Genomic DNA, 21,697 nt, shown 5'->3' on the forward strand with positions numbered 1-21,697 from the left:
GCTCAGCAACGTAGCGAATAAGTCTTTTCAACTTGTACGTCTACGCGAGCGGCTTGTTTCTCGCGTATATTCTACCGTTCTCTCGCTCTAGAGTATCGTGCGCGAAAAACCAAAGATCCTAAAGATATCTCACCAAAAACGTCGTTCGTATACGGAGGAAGATGTTTTTATAGGTAATTTGAATGAATGAATGTGCCTTTTAAATCTAAATTTGTTATCTATCTGGATTAAATCTTCACGTATGCAATTGATTCGCGTATTTTCGATCTCACTAAAATCGAGAATTATTTTCGGCACGGTTACCGCTGCTGAATGGATAACTAAATCCAACGAGAACGAGCAGACGGTCATGTAGAAAATCTCAAGGATACGGCGGACAGCCGTGTCGCCACTCCCCTACGTAATCTCGGACATTTTCGACATCTCGTGCGGTGGGTCCCTTTAAAGAATGGAATCGTAGAAGACGTTTCTCTGATAACAGAGGCGCGTTTCGTGTATGCAAACGAGAACGAGGTTTTCGAGGGATCGACCACTCCCTTTGCAGAAGCGGTCAGAGCCCAAGAGACGAGAGTCACGATGGGTGTGTCCGAATCTTAATTACCCTCTCTCGTAGAGCAGCTGGGGATAAGTAACGCTACCTACATAGCGCCAGGTATAGAAGCGTAGGAGGCCGGTAGGTACCGACGCATACTGTCCGGCAGGCATTAGCCTGATTATAATTAGGCTGAGTACAGTACAGATCCAAGATACAAGGCGGTCGAAGGTGGATCGCTCGCGCGCGCGTGCCCTCATCGTTACATTATTACCGCTTTCTTATCGCGAGATGTCCACTCTCGTGAAAATCGTAAGTCCCTCGCGCGCGCCGACATCGCGCTCTCTCACAATTACGGCGTGCGGAGACCACGTGCTTGAGATATACTGTTCTAAATAAAAAATGCATACGTACGACGATAAATAAAACGTTAACGAGCGGGCGCTTAGTTGTTCTGAGTGGTCGAGTTAATTACAATATCTTATGTTGTATATTGCTGGGCCGACTCGTCGTCGAAGCGTTCCGCCAGGCATCTTTTTTAACGTCGTTCGGTTGTAGATCAAGATAATCGAGCGGAATGGAACGTCATACGCGTAAAAATGCGAAAAAAAAAATAAAAGGATTCTGTCCGTTTTGACAGCGACGCGAACATCGCTGTTAATTATCAATCTATTGTTCTGTGTAACTTTATTCATCGGGGCCTATCCAAAAGAGTGGAATCGCAGATAAAAGAGCAAGCACGTGGTTTGTTTGCGAAACTTCCAAACGTCCGGCGAAATTGCACGCTCGTATTTCACGGTATACGCACAAAGCTAATTACCGCTTCAACATATTTCGGTACATTTGACCCGAGGGTTTTTTCGCCTCCTCGCCATTCCACCTGCCCTCCCCTAAATCTTCCTTAATGAGATTTATTGTGAATTGTTTCTCGCATTTTCGAACTCGCTATAAATTGAAATTTTCTTAAGTAAACCGAACAATTGCTTCCTCATTAATTCGAAAATCAAATCTAAAATCCAAAGAATCAAACGCTTCGTGTGGTATGCCGTGGTAATGCGCTATGTGACTCGCTTGCATCGATATATCCGATTATAACCGTGAACGTGCTTTCTAAATGTAGAACATGTTAGTCACGGTATATACCATGATATAATCAAAAGTTTCCATTTATTTTTCTTATATACGAGATACATCTGGTAGTATATATATTAATATGAAAGTATATATATCAATAATTTATAGTGATATTCTCTTTCTCTTGCTTTTATATCTGAAATAGGATTTTAATTTATTATTTTTCTAATGAAAATTTTAATTGTAAGACAAAATTCAGGAGAGTTCTTTATAATTCGTTATTATTCGCTTCTAATCGAAATAGCATGAAACTTACATGCCTGAAGATTTTCTTGAGAAAAGTTAATTAAAGGAAACGTTAAAGATGTCTATTCTTTGCGAGTCTCTGCATGGAACTCTTTCTTTTCCCCCTAATCACGTAAAGGTTTGCCCCGCAACTTTTTCTTCCTTTTCCTCTACCATGCCGTTGTCGCGCGTGCTCGATCTGATAGCCTAATGCACGGCTTCCTATGCGGAAATGCCTCGCTACATTATTCTACGCTCCTACGTGCGCGCGGCCGACCCTTCTCCACCCCTTTTCCCTCCCTAGATCATCGTTGTACTTTTGTCACGAGAATGGGCCGAGACCGCCGTCGCTGCCACCTGCTATGCTCGATTATTATATCGTCGTCTCGTTCCCCGCATAAAATATACAGACCGTCGATCAGAAGCCTAAGCGCGTTCTTAGTGATTGATCCTCCAATGAATCTCCATACTATCGATTCATTGATATCAAAGGATCGACGCATGCACCGTAACAAAGGGAAAAAAGAGTGCAAAAATTCTATTTTTTTTCCCCGCGCGCCGATAATGTAACACGAATATGTACTTTTCCCCTAGTTACAATATTTATGGATATTCCTCACGTACGGTTGTTGGCAAAGTTGTTACAAAAGGAGGCAACGAAATTAGTTATTATCGCCGTCCTGGTATTTAACTAAAAATACAAGGGGCATACTTATCAGAAAACGCTGAGAATACCCGACGTAATATAGCGAATGTAATTTTTATAAATAGGGTCATACATTAATGACAACGCATACAAGTACAATTTCCGTAATCGTAACATTTTCCTCGATGACGTCATTTATCATTGCATCCCCCGGCGCAGCAGATGGAGAAAATCGGAGAAGAGACGGATAAAAAGAAAGAGAGCGAGGGAGAGAGGAGCGAAGGAGGATAGAGCGAGAAGTAGAGTGATAGAAAAAGAGCGGCGAACGAGAGACGGCGGCCGTGCACAAAGCGATCGTTCGCACCCTATTTTCTCACGCTCACGCTCGCGTCGAATCGAAAGCACGTCCGATATCTTACAGAGACTCGTTGACGTCGCGCGTACATCATCGGACCTGCTTATACCAACGATATTGACAGCCTTCGTTCGATGAAGCACGCCGTGGGGGATGATTGGGGTCGTCTACGATCCGAGGTACAATGTGTGCGCGCGTGTTCACGTCTGTGCGGTGTGTGTATGCGCGCGTACCCGTCTCTATCACCTCGCATCTCTCCCCCGTCCGTCCGTCCGTCCGTCCATCCGTCCGTCTGTCTGTCGGTCGACCGATCGGTCGGTTCAACCCCCTCCTTCCACCCCCGCGAGCGCGAAAAAGAGAGAGAGAGATAGCGTATGAGAAAGAGAGATGTGCGGGCGAACTCGGGTTCGTTCGTTATCAGATCCCACGGTAGGACACGCGACTGAGGTAGCAGATCCTATCTGCTGGGACGGAAGAAATTTTATGTCGTATAATGGACAACGGACAACGCGCGCACGACACGGCCCTAACCGGACGGTGAATCCACCTCGCCACGAAAAACCTAGGTCGCCTCGGAACGAGTACGAGAATCGGACAATGATTTTCCGCTTTCAGCGCGCAAAATTCCTTTTTGACACACATTTATTCGTTTCTGCAAGTTTCACGCTTGACACTCAATTGGGAATTCTTATTCACTTTCATAACAATCATAACATTGGTATAAAAATGTATCTTTTCGTAAATAATTGCTTTGAAAAAATTGATTAATTTTTATTATGACTACAAACATCTCGCTCGTCCGCCAAGCATCTCCCAACGAGTTCGTTTGAAATACTGAAACATTGTTTATGGATTATGGATTGAAAGAAGAGATTTATAAACGGGATTTTTAATCTATATAAATGGCATCTTCGGGCAAAGCAAAGAGCACAACGATATCTTCGATAAAGAGGCCTCCAAGTGGCGGTTGATGAGAAAACGCGAGCTAATGGCTCGGCCACGGATAGAATAACATAGAGGAGTACAAAGAGGAGTACAGCGCGAGAAGGAGGAAGGTATACGATATAAATGAAGAATCGAAAGCTCTTGAGTTGTCGAATAATGAAGTCCACGATGAATTTACCCAGTCACGCTTTCGAGGGGTCGCTTATCGCCGCGAAATACTCGATAATTCTTCCCGAAGGGAGGGCACGGCCGGCTCCACGCGTTCTCTTTCTAATTTCTTCTTCGACTCATTCTTATCACGCCGACGATCGTTTCGTGGGCGGACATTACCGTGTCGCTGCTCGTCCGTACGCCACCGCGGCATTCATTGGTCGGGGTAATGACGTGGTAATTTTCTAAACACAAATTTCCTTTTTCAACCCTTATCTTGCTCGTCGGACACGTGACCGGTCGTTAGCGTTCGCTTTCCTCCTTCGTGCGGTCTGTCCGCGCGTTCTTAGTAACTACCGGCTGCCTCGACACGCACCTCTCCCACGCTTCCAAGTAAAACGCACCTTGCTTATATCGAGCATGATCTTCTCACCTAGTAACATGCTATTATCGAGAGACCGCCGCAGAGTGAGAGTTTCTGGTATCTATACTTATACGCAGCATGTATGTCAACAATTAGAATAATTATAAATGACAAAATAAGAATGATAAAGTTCAAGTCGAGAATAAATGTATTCACACTTATCAAATTCTATTTCTTTTTAATGCATGAGATTAATACACAAAAACGGTCTTAATTGCTCTAAATATTTGATCGCATTTTGCTATCTTATACATTTAAACACATATCAAATCGCGAAGAAAGCATATCTGTTTAAAAACGAAAAGATTAGTAGTTCACCGAAATTTTGTTACAAACAAAAAAAAGTCGATCGACAGCCTGCAAATAAGAGAACAGGTTCTCTGCTTCTGCAACGGTGACTTGCGTTTTAACCCCGCGAGATCGTGCGCAACTGAAAGAACGGTACCGTGGATGACGTATTCAAGGACGCACCCTCACACAAACAATTGCTTGCCGGAGAATTGGCACGTGCGTGTGGCCGGTTGGCGTGCTATTTAGCAAGAAAACCCGGGATCGTACACGCGCAACCACGCGTATGCTCGACGTTGACGACGACGTGTCACGAGCACGGATTTTCTCTTATTTGCGAGCAACAAGCCAACCGCGATTACGAGTTAAGGGGAAAAACGGGAACGAGTGCAGAAAATCTGTACCTCGAGGTAGACAGGAGTATAACGTACCTTACATATCCACGTGGCGGATAGAGGCAAGGGGGAGGCTCTCAGCATCTTCCCGTGAGCCATTTGCTCCAGTTTAACATATATAGTAACGAAGAAACACTCCCACGCGATTATCGTCATCTCTTTACAGTCGGTTTCTTTACATCCTTTTCATCGAATCTCTCAATATAGAAGATTAACGTTCGGAATTTTGTTGCGGCAGCTACATTTCCGTTTGAGATATCATGCCACGTTGAATGGTGATTTCGTGACGGATATACGCAAGAGTTTCCGATTCTCGACAGCGGCTGTACAGCAGCTAAATAATTCCAGTAATACGCGCATCTCGCAATCGTTCGAGAAGGAAAGGAAAAGAGCTAATCGAGCGAGAGCGCAGCAGAAAATAAGAGATTCCGAGAAAAATGAGCAAGTAAAAATCCTTTGAGACAAAAGTTGCCGCGAGGTGGTAGGATCAGAAGGAACGCATCGAAATGAAGAAGGCGGTCGAGGAGGGTTGATTTAGAGAAAGGGGATAGACAGCGGGCTGTATCTTGGCCGTTTCTACCCCGTTAATGAACAGAAGGAAACTTTGGTCTTTGACTTCCGGGCAGCAGCCTTGTCGAGAGCGCTGCAGCCAGACCCTCGAAGGAAAAGAAGTGCCGAGAAAGAAGACTAAATGCTGCATCTCGGTACTTACAAAAGGAATATCCGCGAGGGAATATACAAAGAATACGTGTGTGCGTGTTCTTTACATGCAACTAGATTGCCTGTATGAATAAAATCAAGTATATAAACCTGCTCGTGGTATAGGGTACACAGAATACATTAAGAAAATATGTCTGGAAATTACTGGAAATTCACAGCAGTTTCTTGATTAAAGTTTCACGTTACGTGGAATAATAGCTCCTTGCTCTGCTTACCTTTGCTCGTCTCCGATTCTTTGCGCGTAGCTATTCACAATACCCGACGTGTTACGTACAGCTAGTGGTAGATTCACTTCCTTTCGTTTTATACAAGCAACCTTATTCTCGTTTAAATTACGAGCAATTTGTTATCGCAATCTTGTCTTTGTGAAAATTATATTAAAATCATACACGTATAGATAGACGTCTTTAGATGTGTCACATTATCGAATGTTTATGTTTCAAAATACTTTAGCGAACTGTTATCATATCCGGGATGCCGTCCCTCTGTGAAAGAAAGGCTAGACGCCGCGGTAACATTACCGGTGAAAACTGAAGATAACGAGTATCCTCTGCGAGTCGCGATGGTAATAAGACTCCACAAGTATATGCCCGCCTAGCTCTTATCATCCGATTATATCGTCGGTGAGAGCGTTGGTCGGGGCTTTTGACATATTTATAGAAGTCTCTTTAAATTCGCAGGATAATAATTAAAATAAAAAAAAATTCTCAGCATATGACATTATGTTATATTTTAAAAATAAGCTTTCACCAGCGTAACAATGCGTATCTTGCACGCTGGAAATATGTCGAAAAAAATTATATATCATTAAATCGTGAATAATATATATTATTAGTATAAAAAAAATTGTTTAGGATTTTTATTTTAATATATTAATTTTATAGGTATTTATAATTTCCGTGTATAACAAAGAATAGTATATAAATATATATATATATATATATAAAGATTTCAAAAAAAATTTACGAAGCTTTATATCATTATTATTTAATAATTGTCATTCAATAATTACCGTAATAATTTCTAGTGTTAAGTTAAGATATTAAAAAATTCTTGATGTGAGATTTGTCGAAATTTTTTCTTAAATTATTGCTGCGCTATATTATTATAATAATATTATACAACAGTTGTTAATTGATACTTCACAATTTTGAGTGAGAGAGTGAATTTTTTCCGAAAAATAGTAATCCAGTTTATTACTGTAGAAATAGATGAAGCATCTTGCATCGGGCAAAGCTATCCCATACGCGGTGGTTGTGCGTGTAAACGATAGTCACTTAATTAAAAATTACTTAATTACGATCTTGGCACTAATTAGGTACGCTTGGTTCTCTCTTATCCGTGCACCACGTCTACCTCGCTACCGCAGCTACTTCTTTCTTTCCCGCTCTCTCTCACTCTCTTCTCTCCATCCCGCTCTCCTACCCCTCCATCTCCATCACCCTTTAGCTGCCTCCTCCACCATCTCTTAACACCCTCTTCCGTCTCTACACTCCGTTCACATCTACTCGTCAACGGGGTCTCTGTCTTGGTTGCAGTTTTCAATCTCTTTTTCCGTCACTCCTTTCTCGGAGCGGCTTCTCTCTCTCTCCTCCAGCCTTCTCTCTCTTTTAGACGAATATCGAATCAGCGACGAGCGAACTTCCCGGCGGCGCGTGCATACCGTAAAATCCCGAGTAACATTGGACCGCTTCTTGAACCACCGCGGTAGATTCATCAACAACTTTTCAAATGCCGCCAAGCATCGCCAACCGAACCAACCTTCATCGTCGACCATTCTCGCGACTCAACCTTGCGGATACTCGCGCTTTATTCGCGGGCGGATTGGTAACGTCTCCGAATATTTAACTGGAACGTAGCAATTAATACACGGGAACTAATATTTGCAAATCGTTAAATCATAACGCGTCACAATTACGCTCTCATTTCTTCGTTCCGGTAAACGCAGGATAGTTGGTAATAACTGACTGAAATGTTTCGTATCGAACGTTCACATATGATTTAACGCGCGAACGATCAGGAAGAATAAAAGTTCTGATCAGCACGGATGAACGCGGAGAAACGGGGCTTATACGAGGCCCACCCTCGTAAAATGTCGTGTATCGCAACATAAGGGGTTCCTGCTGGCGTTGCAGCAAGGCAACCGATGGCGCAGTGTCGGGTTCTTCTTGAATTTTTTGATAATGAACGCAAGTACGAGAAATACGACCAGTATTGGCTGGAGCGGCAGACAATACTGTGGCCGCAGGGCTATCGCGGGAGGAACAACGATGGTGGCGGGGGAGAGTAGGCTGCCGGAGGTTTCGCGGGGGGGGGGAGGCGACAGGGAGATTGAGGTGACATGCGGGGAGGGAAAAAGGAGCAGGAGCTGAGAGCGGGGGAGGGGGAGGGAGATGGCAACGGAGGCTTTATAGGGGATGTAAGCATCGCTACTGCAAGGCTAATCCGCCGCTATGAGCTGCTACTTGCAGCATGAGTACGGTACACTCTCTGCCAAAGATTTCTCCAAAGCAAATCTCTTTTCCGGTTACTGTTGCCGGACAATTAAAAGAGTTCGTTGAACCTCGCGCGAGGTCTAAATGTGTTCTCAAAATCGCGAATTACAATGTCTATTTTCATGTTTTCGACGAAATGCAAACTGCAATCTTACTGAAATTGTAAAGAATAACGACGGAGAGAAATAGAAGGTATATTAAAAGTGTTAGAAAAATAATAAAATTGTTACATAATTTATTAAAATTATTACATTGAATATTATTATTATTATTACGTTAAATATAATTTGCATTTCCATACTAAGACCTAAAATGTATTTAGTACAATTTTTATATATTTATCGAATACACTTAAGTTCTTATAGCTTTTAGCATCACACATTAATCATATCATTAATATATAGGATACTAATTATTTCGAATACCTGCAATATTGACGAAGTTCTTTTGTACGTTTACAATAGATGTCACAGATTTTTATTTCTGTTGTTCGCGGAATTGGAATCCTTCGTGCTAAATTACACCGAAATATCTCTTGGACGACGCTATACGATTTTAGCTTCTCTAAGAAATATCGGAACTACAGTTTCGTAATACCACAAGGAACTACTTGGCACGATGCCTGCTTTCCTTTCGACAGTCTGATTTGAGCGCGCTACGAGAGATACATTACTTGGGCAGTGGAGTTAGTATTCAAACACAGAAATACAAATACGTAAACATAAACGTTCAGGCGAATAAATCTATCAATGCTTTTATCATAATTCTATTCTAATGAGGACTCTTAATAATATATACGCGCGATAAAGGACGCCGACAATGCCAATCGCGCGCGTAATGCGAAATTAATTCCATCGAGATCCGAATTTCGTTATTCCTGCAAATTTTAGCAGTCGCGATGACCAGCCGAAACAAATCATCGTGGGTAAGGATTTAAAAAAATGAGTTACCCAGGAAACTGCAACCGGTAATCCATTACGTCACGTCCATCGCCAATGCCACCCATTTGCTGCACCCTGTCTACCCCCTCGCAGTCAGCGACGACCCCACGCCAGTCATCTAGACGGCCGCCACCGTTTTTCATCCCTGCGATTCGGAAGATCTCCGCGCGTGGGCGTGTGTGCGACACGCGCAGCAACACATACATCCGCGCGTGAGATCCTAGACACGCGCGAGCGAGCGCGCGCGCACGCGCCGCACGAATCTCCGCGAAAAATGCGATATGATAATGTTCCCAGCGTTTCGCTCTAATCGGCTTTGTATCCGCCTGTGACGGCTCTCGTGGACGAAGGGGTTGCGGGGGATATCGGAAGTACTAAACGGACGGCTGGCGCGGTGGGACGAAGCGCGGGGGATATACGGTCGGGATCCTAGGGGCAGTCAAGAGAGGCGAGTCTGTGCCAGCCTCCATGAAGGATTTAATTTACATCCACCGGCGAAAAACGCGGAAAACAGTTTATCAAAAAAGTTACCGCGCAGACTCGAGCTGTAGAGTGAACGAGCGAGAGAGGAAATGAGAAAACAGGAGTGAGAGAGAGTGAGAGAAAGAGAGATAGAGAGAGAGAGAGAGGGAGAGAAACGCAGGACGCGAGGGAACGGAAGAAAGAGGGTTACACGACGGCAGAAATGAAATTGTCCGTGCATGGATTACCGCCGACTTCGTTATGCCCTCGCATTAGTGCTCTTCCCCTACCAATCCTCCTTTCCTTTCTCGCTCCCTCTCTCCGTTTCGCCTATGTATCTATTCTTCTATATTCGAAGCCCGGATGCAGCGTTTATTCGATATCTCTAAAGCGGTACTTAAGTGTAACCAGTTACGAAGAAAAAAACCTATCTTAGATAGATCTTTCCTAGTAGACTTGTGTCTGCTAATTACATTAGCGACGCTGAAACACCCGCGTCTGTTACAACTCGAGCAAATAAAGATCAAATTAATCGCGACTGTTTGTTATGCGAATTCTTTCAATTATGCCGCTCCTGGAAACGGCTAATAATGCTAATGTCGTTTAGATTGCGAAATGCAGCGCGCATGCAATCAATCGAGTGTTTTTATTAATTGCAACGACATAGTTCTAATTTTGGAAAGAGAGCGTCCAGGAGTAGAGGCGTAAACAACCGTACTCGGCGCCGAGATTTTATCATCGGGCTGATGGGAAGACGACTTCATAAAATATCCAACTGATCGAGAGATGCGGGCTTCGGCAATCGTACACGGTGGTTATGAAACACGCATGAATTTCGCCGGATAGTAGCCCCGATATCGGGCCGTGACGTTTCGCAGCGGCAGCGGCGGGCTCGCGATCACCGGGGACCGGGCGTAAAATTACTGTTTCGGCCAACATTTACCCCGGCAGCCGCGAGGGTAACGTTCGACTGGACAGCGACTCCGAATTGATTTCGTTTGAAATCCCTACCCCTCGCCCGAGCCCCGCTTGCCTCCTCCGCGTCTCTACGGCTCGTTCCCTACTCCATCGATGCGCCGTTCACCACCCCCGGCTTTCTCCTCTTTCACGCGCTTTCGTCCTTCTCCTCTGCCTCCGACGCTTCGTCCTTCAACCCTCATCCTCGCTCCTTCTCTCTACTCCTCTCCTGTTCCCGCCATGGTTCACCGTCTCCGTCTCTTTTTGAATCTCATCCGGGACCACGGCGCCTCGCTGCAGACTGCGCCAAATGTATTTCCCCCTTCGCCATTTTTTTTTTATCGTCCGCTTGCGAACGTTCGAAAAATTAATTGCCGGCCGGTTCGATCGGAAATGCGCGAAAGGAGAACGCGTCATGTGGGCGGACGAATGAAACGAAAGCTCGGGAGGGTGTCGATTTTATATAAAAAGCGATTTACGTGTTGAGCGATATGCTGACGATAATTCTATAAAACGATTACGCTGTAAAAATTGGTATTTGTGTGTTTCTCTCTTTTGTTTTTAGCGTCATCTTTGTTTGGGTTACGAAAAAATACAGATATTAAAAAAGAGTTTATTTTATTTTATTTATTTTAGTAAATAATTTATAATGCGATAAAATACTTAAAAATTATTTTATAAATTATTTACTACATTCGTGAATTATTCAAATCCGAATAAAAAATGTAATCAACATACATATAACGAAATAATATACTTACATTCGAAAATACACTTATCGTGGAGAGCAAGAGAGTTGACGGAGAATACGAATGGAAGACGCGAAAACATTGCTGAATGCGCGTTTATGGCGAATTCATAAAAAAAAGGAATCGCGGAATTAATGGAAAAGTCTTGCGCGCGCAAAAAAAGGAGATTCAAAAAAATTTCGTTTGGATCGACCGATAATATCCGTCGCGATCTCGAAGACGGGGGAAAGGGTCGGTGTCATGGTTCCCGGCGCCACGTCATTCGATATTTTTGTCAGTAAAACGATATCAGGCAAATTGCATCTGTCCTTTACACCGTGGCGCCGAGCCAGATCAAACAGTATTCGGCCCTGGATATTACTCTTCCCTTGATATTGTCGGTTCCCGGCACCACTCTCTCGTTTCTATCTACCAGTCGGCGACGATCGAGTACTTTCTAAATCGAAAGAGGGTACGCACGAGAGAACGCGATAACATCGGACGCGCGCGCAAAAAAAAAATTCAGTCTTTCGCTATCTCTCTCTCTACAATCGTCATTTATTTATCCGATTTAATTCACGTCGCGATCATTCATTTATCTATATATTTTCAAAGGCCTCCAGCCTCTTGCGGATAGAAAACTGAAAACGTAATGTCGGTGACGCGTCTTGAATCGTAAATGACATGAATTCGTCGGCGAGTGACGGCGAGATCGATACGGGCCGGACACGCGTTTTCGAAGAATTCGTGCGACCGTATCGAACAATATGCGCCGCAAACAAAACGGTACTCTCTTACTGGCATCGTATGCAAATCGCCCATATACCCAAGTCACCTTCTGAGTGCGCGGGAAGCATGCGGGCGAACGACGTAAGCAAGCACCGACTATCTTAGTGGCGCGACACATACGGGTGGCAAATAGGCCGTCGAAATACACAACGTCGTCGTGCTAAAGGAGGGGCGACCCCGATTGGAACGAGGAAAAAACGCAGGCCACTTTCGATTATCGATGTGTGCGCGTGTGCGTTTATCGGTATCTTTCTCTGCGGGGAAACCACAGATGAAGGTACGCGCGAAACTTCACGTATGACACATATCTGCGCGCACCAGATATAATTAAAACGCAAAGGCAATTTATACGAATATATGTATATAATTTTTTTTATAGCAATGCCGAGATAACACGGATGTACAACATTAATTATTGATTACGCGCGTACTTTCGGCACACGCGCGCCCTTTTGTAAAGTAGTCCGAAGGGATTGCGCTTACATTTACCTGAACTCGACAGACCGGGATCGTTTAAGAGCCATAAACGTAATCCTACGGAATATTTACAGTAGCCTCTCTCCCCGCGGTGGTCGACAGTTGTCTAGCAAATCCTATTTACTGTTACCCAACGTACTATACATACTAGAGATGCTGGGAGGGTGACTATCGCCCCTAGCTAACCTACTGCCCTACTGCCATGAGTCTCACCCCTAAAAGCGTCGCGTCTGTCTTTCTCCCTCCGTCGTATTTCAGCTCTTACCCTCTGCCTTACCTAATTCTCCTCTCCCCCGTTCCGCCGCGTCAACTACCAGGCTCGTAACGGTCTCCTTCGTAGAATCGAATCGCGCGATGATCTCGCGGAATACCTCGTTCCTTGCCGCGATCGTGGAAGGGCGAACATTTTTACGAGGGTGAATGATAGAAGTGTCGGTCCTATTTCACATAGTACAAAACACGTAACGCTCCTTCGCTCCATTCTTCGATCTCTCTCCGCGATCATTTCCAACGCGTCGGCAACAAATAAGAAGTATCGATCCCCTTTTTTCCCGTAGGTCATATGCAAGCGCCATGCTAATTTGTTCACCGCACTGCCGACGTTCTTTTTTCCCTTTGTTCTCCCCGAGTTTATAAAGTCCACGCATACAGGTATAAATAGCGCTTAAGTACGACCAGACTCGTGATTTTCTGGAAAGGGGGTGAACGATTTTCCGACGCTATACGATGACGAGTATCGGGCACAGGACGCAACCGTTCGTCATCAACCGTACAATTTAATAATCACGAGAGCGTTAGGAAACTCACCAGTAAATTTTGTGGAGTGGTCGAGTGTAGCAGAAACAATATTACAAAGATACAATAACGTGGAGCAATGGTAGCAATAATTAATTTTATCCTTTTCTTTCAATTTTTTGCGTTTTATCAAAATCACTGTCAAATTCATATTACTATCGGTATTTCATTTTTCTCCGAAAAAATCCCTTCGTCTTCTCGCTCGCGCCCTTTCCGGAGTCGCGCTGCACTCGTAATGTAGTTTAGCATGGTATGACAGGAGATAAACTTGGCAACAAAGAATTATTGATTTTTTCTCAGCGGGTTGAACGAGTTGCTGGGCGGTTGAGCGGTCCCGGTAGGGTATTCGACAAAGGATGTTTTCCGAGTCCCTAACCTAGGCAACCCTTCTCCTACGCTCGACGTCCCGTGTGTGTCCGCCGTGTGTTGCCTCTGTTCCGTTGGTGTATCCCCCCGGTCTCTGTATGTGTACGCGCGTATGTGCAAGGGGTCCGTCCTAACTTTGCCTCCCTCTTTCGCTTTCTCTCGCGGTCCTTCCTCGCCCCCCCCCTTCTCGCGTCTCGCTGTTCGTGTGCCGTGTGTACTCAGCCGATGCGGTGAGGACTTAACTGCCTCATTGTCATCCCAGCAGGAATCGGAGCTTCGGGACAGATGTGCAAAATTTAAGGCTAGAACACTGGAGAAGTCATTCGTTGACGTACGATCTTGGACCCCTTGCACGCGTCGCTCCAGCTACCGCATTTACTTTTCCAATGATTACTGATCGATAAACGATATTTTATTGTAAATAACATGTATTGAATGCACATCGAGCGATCTCCGTAACGTTTTTCTACGAAGCTATTTTTTATTTATCGGGTTTGGCGAGAATCTAGAATCTCCTAGGGCGTCCAGGCGAGCAACTGAGATAAAATTTAACACACGAGCTTGGTCACGAGGTGCCCAACGTTGTTTCCCATTACATTGGAACATGTTAGACCACGGCACGTTAGAGCTCAGCCTCTTTGGGCTATCATGGTACCCAAATAGTCTCGTGCAGTCGAGTCGAGTCGAGTCCAGTCCAGTCCAGGCCTTCGCACCTTATGCACGCGAGGATGCACATGCATAGTGCAGCAAATGGGTAGTGCAGCGCTGGCACGGCCGCCGGCAGGGAGAATCGATCGAATAAAAAAATGCTTGGCCGATGCCGAAGTGCGACGAGGACGCGAATCGCGGGCGATGAACGAACGAGGCGAAGAAGGGGGACAGGGGTGCACGGCACGATAGCAGAAGGAGGGATAGTCCGGGACCATTGAAGAGTGAAACCGCTCAAAGCAGCTGCCCCCGCCCCCTCGTCCAAGCTACCGCTCTCCACCATGCCCCTCGTCCTCGTCCGCTTCGGCCTGTGCGCCGACCCTAGGAGCTCGTCTCTCTCTTACTCTCCTCGTAGCTTTGAAAAACCATCCCTACCTCAGCCCGGTCGGACGGTACACCCCTGCAAAGCTACCCCGCTATAGCTCCTACTCTTTCTCTTCTTCTTTGTTTCTCTTTCACTTTGAAGGGGGCGGTCGGCCTAAACCCCGCGGCCAAGGGGTTCGCTCGTTGCCATAAGTGCAAGAAATGTGGTTACGTTCCTCTTATTTTGTCCGCCGCGTGGAATCTTCTTCGTTGAGAAGTACCGCGCGGTATTTCGCACAGATTGAGCGCGCGTTGTGATTCGCCATTGCGATTTATACTCTAAACTTTTTATTTTTTTAATTAAAATTGACGACAGAGTATATAGTTTACTTTTTCAGATTTTTATCGGCTCTTGCTCTTCTATTATTCGTGAAATATAATATATTCGTTTCATCCGCGCGAAACTGCACCCTACGACAGATTGTGATCCTTCTTATTATTCGCGGTCTTTGCATAATGAATTTAGTCCTGTATGTATCGTGCGATACGGATTTACGTCCAGAAGTGCGCGCGTAGCTGACAAAATTATCTGTCTGCCGATGCTCCGCACCCCTCCCGAGGGGTAAGGGAAAAGAACGCGGACCAGCTGGGAAGGAGAAAGACAGAAGTTGTGCCGGGGATGAAATAGGGAACGAGTCTAAGGCAAGCCAGATGCAAGGGGAGAAGAGACGAGAAGGGGCCGGGGCAGTCGAAAAGCAAGGGGCACACGAGAAGTGTGCATTGTAAGATCGGCGCGTGCGGCACGCGGAACCTTCGATACCGTCGTGCCTCGCAGTCGTAGACCCCCCCTTCCCCCCCCAACCCCCTGCTCGTTCCCGCCTGTCCCCTCTCGTGCCCCTTCTCGTGCCGCGCCGTTCTTCGAGTTCCCTCTTTTATGAAGGGCGAGGGCCCAGAAGCTCATTGTCAGGGGCACATCTGCCGCGCGATCGCCGGCCGATTGTCTCGCAGGCTTAGGAAACTTGCTCGTGAAAAAAAGGCGGCTTAGCCACGACAGAGCGACGACGCACGTGGTGCGGGACGTGGACACGCGTGTCCGCGGGAGAGAATGGGGGGAGAGAGAGATCTTTTCCAAGTAGTGGCGCCACTCTTGGTCGCGCGCGATATCGCGGAGTAACGTTGAAATCGCGTATACCGATGAGAACAAACTATGTACCCCAAAGCATCGAGGATGTTTATTTGTTAACCCGTTCGCTGTAAAACGTATAAAATCAAGGCGAGATTCTAGAGGTAATATAATATGTGAAACGACACGAAATCGCAGTATTGACGAAATGATCCACCTTTGCAGGTAATTTTACAAAGCAATTTTACTGCTCGTTTGATCATCATCAAATAAACATGTTGTTTGAAAAACGACGCGGCACTCCGGATGGCCTCGCGCGCCCTTCGGGCGCAGCGATCGATGTACTTGACGATCCTCAGAACTCCGCGTGTCGCGTTCGCGGAGGAAGCGGCGCGTGTGTAGGCAGTAATCACTTGTCGACTTGCGTTTTAGCCGCATAATTTTCCGCGGTGCCCCATCGACGAGGACTTTAAAGTCGAGGTCGGCGCGGCGCCGGGTCTGAGTGCAGACAGCATTAAAGTGTTAATTACTAATTACTAATTAAGAAGGGTGCACGCGCGCGGCGCAACATCAAGACCCTGCGCGACACCTTTTTGAACGCGCCCTCTGAATGGACGCTTACGCCCGAGCGGGCAAACGCGCCGTATAGTCGCTCATCCATCCGCGCCGCGCTCATCGACGCACGAGCGAGAAGACGCGACACGCATCTACCACGCGCGGCCACCCGCGCACGGACGCGCTCGCGCGCGAATTCTAACGCGCGGACGCTTAATATGCTCTCTCGTTACACGCACTTTCACGCCTCGTGACCTCCTGTCTCCTGTCTCGCGTCGCGCGACGATAAAGTAGAGCGTGAGCGCCGGTAGACGACGACGGTGGCAGTTCCTCTCGAATTCTTTAATGGCTTCTTCCGCCACTCGTAGCCGGCGATGCGGTTACGGCCGACGATTACTTTATCAGCTGACAACATTGCGGTTTATACGCGCAAAATGATCGTATGACGAATACCGGCGCGTCGACTAGACGCGTTTATTAATTATTATTTCATGTAACTGCGCTGAGAACTTTGGCGGATATAAATTATTGCGGTATAAATTATATGGATCGTCACGTTGAGAATCGTATGAAGAAAGGTCTCCTAAGGTCTTTCCTTTGCGGATTTTTGCCAATGGCCTCGTAGGTCTCTTCTAGCGTCTGTAAGGGGGAACGCCGTGGGAAAGTTTCGCCAAGAAAACCGTGATGGTTAGGGATTCAAACGTTCAGCGCGTCAAGTCGCGTCTTCGAGGGCTGCGGCGTTCGCTATTGTCGGATCGTCTACCGACTTGGTGTAACCGTTAAAAGGGGCTTGGCTGGCTGGTTCGGTGGCTTAAGAAGCACGTTCCTTGAATAGAGATCGGAAGGAGGGAGATTGTAAGGCGAGAAGACGCGCGCCGCAATGTGTATATTGGCAAACCGGCAGAAGGCGTACACGACTTCTCGCCACCGTCCGTGCCCGCCCTATTTCTTAAAGTCGCGATGCAAATCTTGTTCTCGCTTCGAATAAAATATGTCTCTTATTTCCATCCCTTTTTACATCTTTTACATTTAGATGGAAGATTTAAAAGATCGAGTTTTGATTTCCAAATTTCTCGTACGATATTCGGAGAGTCGGTCTTTTGTAAAAAAAAAAAAAGAAAATAGCATCTTCTCGTTGCAATAAAATATGATTTATCGCTACATAGAGTCTGCATTATACATTTCTAACAAGCTTCTCGCTCAACCTATGACAAGTACAATGTTCAATTCATTGATTCTTCTTGTCCGAAAAGAAGCTAAATTTCGCGTATCGCGATATTTTCTAAAATACCGTGAAAATTATCGATTATTGTTTCCAATTTAATTTCCTCTCATCAGTACGTCGACCCGCATGCACTGTTTATCGCGAATAGACCGAATGATTACCGGGATGACGCGGTTGTAAAAAACACACTTCCGAGTGCTCGGGAGTTCCCTTTTTAATTGGTGCTTTCGCATATGCGACGAGCAACGCATCATAAAAGCGGCGAGTTGAAAAAGCGACTGACAACGATGGAGATCGCGGTTGAAGGAGGCAAACGCGTCGACAAACGCCGTTAACCATTAACTGCTTCAATATGCGACACCTCCGTGTCCGTTTTGTCTAGCGCCTTTTCTGTTTCTCTCTCACGTTTAAGATAAAGTCATTTAAAAGCGTGAACCGTAATTTGTCCAATTAAATATCACATCTCTTAGATAAAATGCCTTAACCAAATTTCCAAATATAAACATATAATAAGAAAGTCAAATGTGAATACAGTTCGCTTTAAATTATCTTAATGAATGAGAAAATGAAACGAGAGATCAAATAGAAACGTTTGTTTCGAAAAATCTGCCACGTCGCGATCTCCACATGTTCTTCATTATCTTTTTGGCCGACGAAGCACATTGCAATTAAATACTAATAATAATTAGCGCCCTTGCAGAGATTCACGCCTTTCTCCCTTCTGCCTCTCCTTATTGATATTTCCTTTCCCGCGCTTTTTTTCTCCTTTCTCTTTCTCTCTTTCTTTCCGCGCTTGAGAATCGTCCCGTTGCAACGGAGCGCAAGGAAACCCTGAAGAGAGCTTATTATTATCCTAATTATACAATACTATAATGAATGATCCCGTGGCTCACCCTCCAGCACACGCTCTCGCCCTCACCCATCATCCACACTATCCATCTCTCCGTGTCTTTCCCTCTCGCCGACGCGACGGTTTCTCTCGCTCACCGTTGCTCTTATCCTCTGCACTTGGTGGTCGAAGAGTGGCAATTCTAGCACTCGGGCTTTTTGTCAAACAGACTACGGAACTAACGCCGTCTCCCTCGCGCCCTCGCGCACCCCATTATGCGTCCAGTCTCTCGTCCTCTCGTCCCGCTCTCTCTCTATGTCTCCGCGGGTGTCTGTTTTAATTAGGCACTTCGTAGATACGTGCATACGTGTGTCGCACGTATATGTATACGTACAAGCATCGCGTGTGCGCCAGGATGTACGACGTTAACGTAGGTACGTAAGCGACGCAGTCTACCACTACCTCCGCCACATTCCGCCTATACTCGGCGATCCGACGAGCTTGAATGCGGTCGATGGGTGGTTGAGTAAGGATTATAGGCGCAGGTAACACATGTATAGGGCGAAGTCGGCGGGGGGAGGGAGGGCGGCTCGCCGATGGGTGATGTCGGTGATGGTTCGAGGAGATGAAGAGGGACGGGATATGCGCGAAGGGATGATGGAGGAACTCCTCTTTCGATTCTTCTCGCGTGCATAACTTTCTCCGACTGACTGCTGATAAGAGCACGCGAAATTATCTTAATTGGCAGTAAAACCAATTCGGAATGATCGAACGAAGAGATTTCACCTCTCTCGTCTCCGCGCTCTCGTCTACTTGCCGTTTCTTTCTTTCCAGCGGCTTTGAATAGGGTGAACGTTGCGGAAGAACGCGTTGTTTTCTTCGGCAAGAGAAAAGTTTCCTGACCTTTCCCAATCTCCAAGCGTGATGGATAAAAACAATGTCTACCATGCTATGAAAAACGAACTAGTCAGGAGCTTCGTGAGCAAGAATTGGGAATTTATTTGAATGGCTTAACATTCTCGTTGAAAAATGTCTTACCAACTTAGATCGCTAAACATCCCATTGTCTATTTCCCGTTTTCTCTAGTAAATGAGATTCCAATCCGCCAGGCGGAAGCAATTTAAAAAATTGCTCTCAACGGAGCAGCTGCTTTGTCAAATATTCAGCGATGATGACTTGTACAAAATGCGCTCTCTTGTTGAAATCATTCTACTTCTGCATCCCTGGGGGATCCGGCTGACTATATTCCGCGTTACTTATTCTAGAAGATACTTGATCGATGGTTTATCGGGATATATGTAAATATGGATATATATAATTTAAATTTTTTACTGACTATGAACTATGAATCGTACAGCTTAATCTTTTCTTTTATTCCAACACTAGTTCTAAAGAAAGGACACCATGCAGAAGTAAATGGTATTACAGACTGGAGATTCCACAAAAAAGCGTTTCAGAAGCTTGTAAACGGAATATTCGCAAGGACGCCAAATAACTGCGAAAAAAAATACGAAATCTGAAATTGGTATAAATAATTTCCCTCGGTGCACGCAGTGCATTCGTACTTTTCATATTTTTTCTTCTCCTTCCACACACGTCATTTGCAAAGAGGGCTACCCTTCGCGTCTGCTTCCTCGTTCGAAAACTCGGATCGCCGTTCCTATATCAATTATACATCAATTAACGAGGCACGTTTGTTTTTCCGCATTAATTAATGAACGTAAAGGTAGGTAACTTGGGAACGATGGGATTTTTCCTGCCGCGGACCGAATATAGAAGGGGATTGCGTAATTTCGCGTTGATTATACGTCACTAGCTAGACCTGCGAAAGCATCGTGTCTTTAGTGTGGCCGATAGGTTTTTCATCGTCTCTTTGCGTCTGTCCGCTTAACGTCGAGGAGAGCTTCGCATAGGGCTCTCCATGTGCGTCGTCCCCTTCCTCCTTTTTTTTCATCTCCTTCCGCTTACGTCAGATCACTGTTAGCATCGATCTTTAATTAATTATCGATGACGCATTAGCGTTGTCGCTGTCTGTCGCGGAGAAGCCAGGCGAGACAAGAATCAGCCGCGATGACGTAGAAAGATTTATTATTAATTGTCACCTCGACGTATGCACATCGAACAGTATGCTTTATATTAAAGCTCATATTAATCCATCAAATCGTATTATATATATATACATATTCATATTGTATTGAATACACACCGCAGATTGATGAATTGTCTAACCACTGTGCACTTTTCTGTCTCGTTTCAGGGAGTTCTACTACATCCAAATGGAGAAATACGCGAGACAAGCAGTTTCGGAGGGCGTGAAGAACGTCGAGGATCTCCGAGTCGGTGGCGACTCCGAAATCTATCGGGTTCTCAACCTTCACTACAACCGTAATAACCACATTGAGGTATGGGGTCCCCAGGTGCGCAACACGAACACGCACACGCTGCATTTTATTTTATTTTCCGACCGATATTGTTTCGCGAATCGAGAAAAAGACGAGCATGTATATCTTCGCCAATATAGAGTGACGCCGGATCGTCGATCGATCGATTCGAAATTATAAGCTTTCGGTGTTAGTACCTATCGTACGTTTATATAAAATATTTCACGTGCGTCTTTGTGGTTCACTGTAACTATATAATTGTGTTTGCACGTTTTACTATAAAAAGTATATATGCGTGAGATATTTATTGCCTGTTTGAGTACCGAAATAAAATTCTACTTATAACATTGTTAATTGAAGGTGCACATGCCAGATAATTTATAATCCACCCTTTTAACAAAATAAACATATCAATCTCAACATTGGGAAAAATAAATTTACATTAGATTTCTCAATTTCTTAAATTGTAGACATTTCTGTTGCGGGCCTTCAATTAATAATTAATCAATAGTGCAATTAATAGTTAATTTAGCATTACTTTAATAAATTATGCAATATTATGCTTTTCTCGTATCATATAAAAATAGATAATTTGGAGTAAATGAAATTAAATATAAAAAGTACATATTGAGAACTTGCGAAAAGTTGTGAACTACATTTTTCATAAATTTCATCATCATTCGGAATGCCGCATGTCGTGACATTCCACGATGACGTTTCTTGTTGTAAAACTACCGTAAAGCCAATCT

General features: G+C 45.0%; 1 protein-coding gene across 4 annotated transcripts in view; it reads left to right on the plus strand.

The window, feature by feature from the left end:
- Nucleotides 1-21,697, plus strand: part of LOC139819573 (homeobox protein prospero) — a 54,802-nt gene that overhangs the window by 6,385 nt on the left and 26,720 nt on the right. For 2 of the 4 annotated variants that reach the window (XM_071789034.1, XM_071789036.1), the window contains exon 4: nucleotides 20,825-20,984. In XM_071789034.1, coding sequence (XP_071645135.1) covers nucleotides 20,825-20,984 — 160 coding nt within the window. The remainder of the gene's footprint in view (nucleotides 1-20,824; nucleotides 20,985-21,697) is intronic. The other 2 variants (XM_071789035.1, XM_071789037.1) reach the window with 1 other exon arrangement.

Source organism: Temnothorax longispinosus, chromosome 9 (genome assembly GCF_030848805.1).
Source record: "Temnothorax longispinosus isolate EJ_2023e chromosome 9, Tlon_JGU_v1, whole genome shotgun sequence".
NCBI lineage: Eukaryota > Metazoa > Arthropoda > Insecta > Hymenoptera > Formicidae > Temnothorax > Temnothorax longispinosus.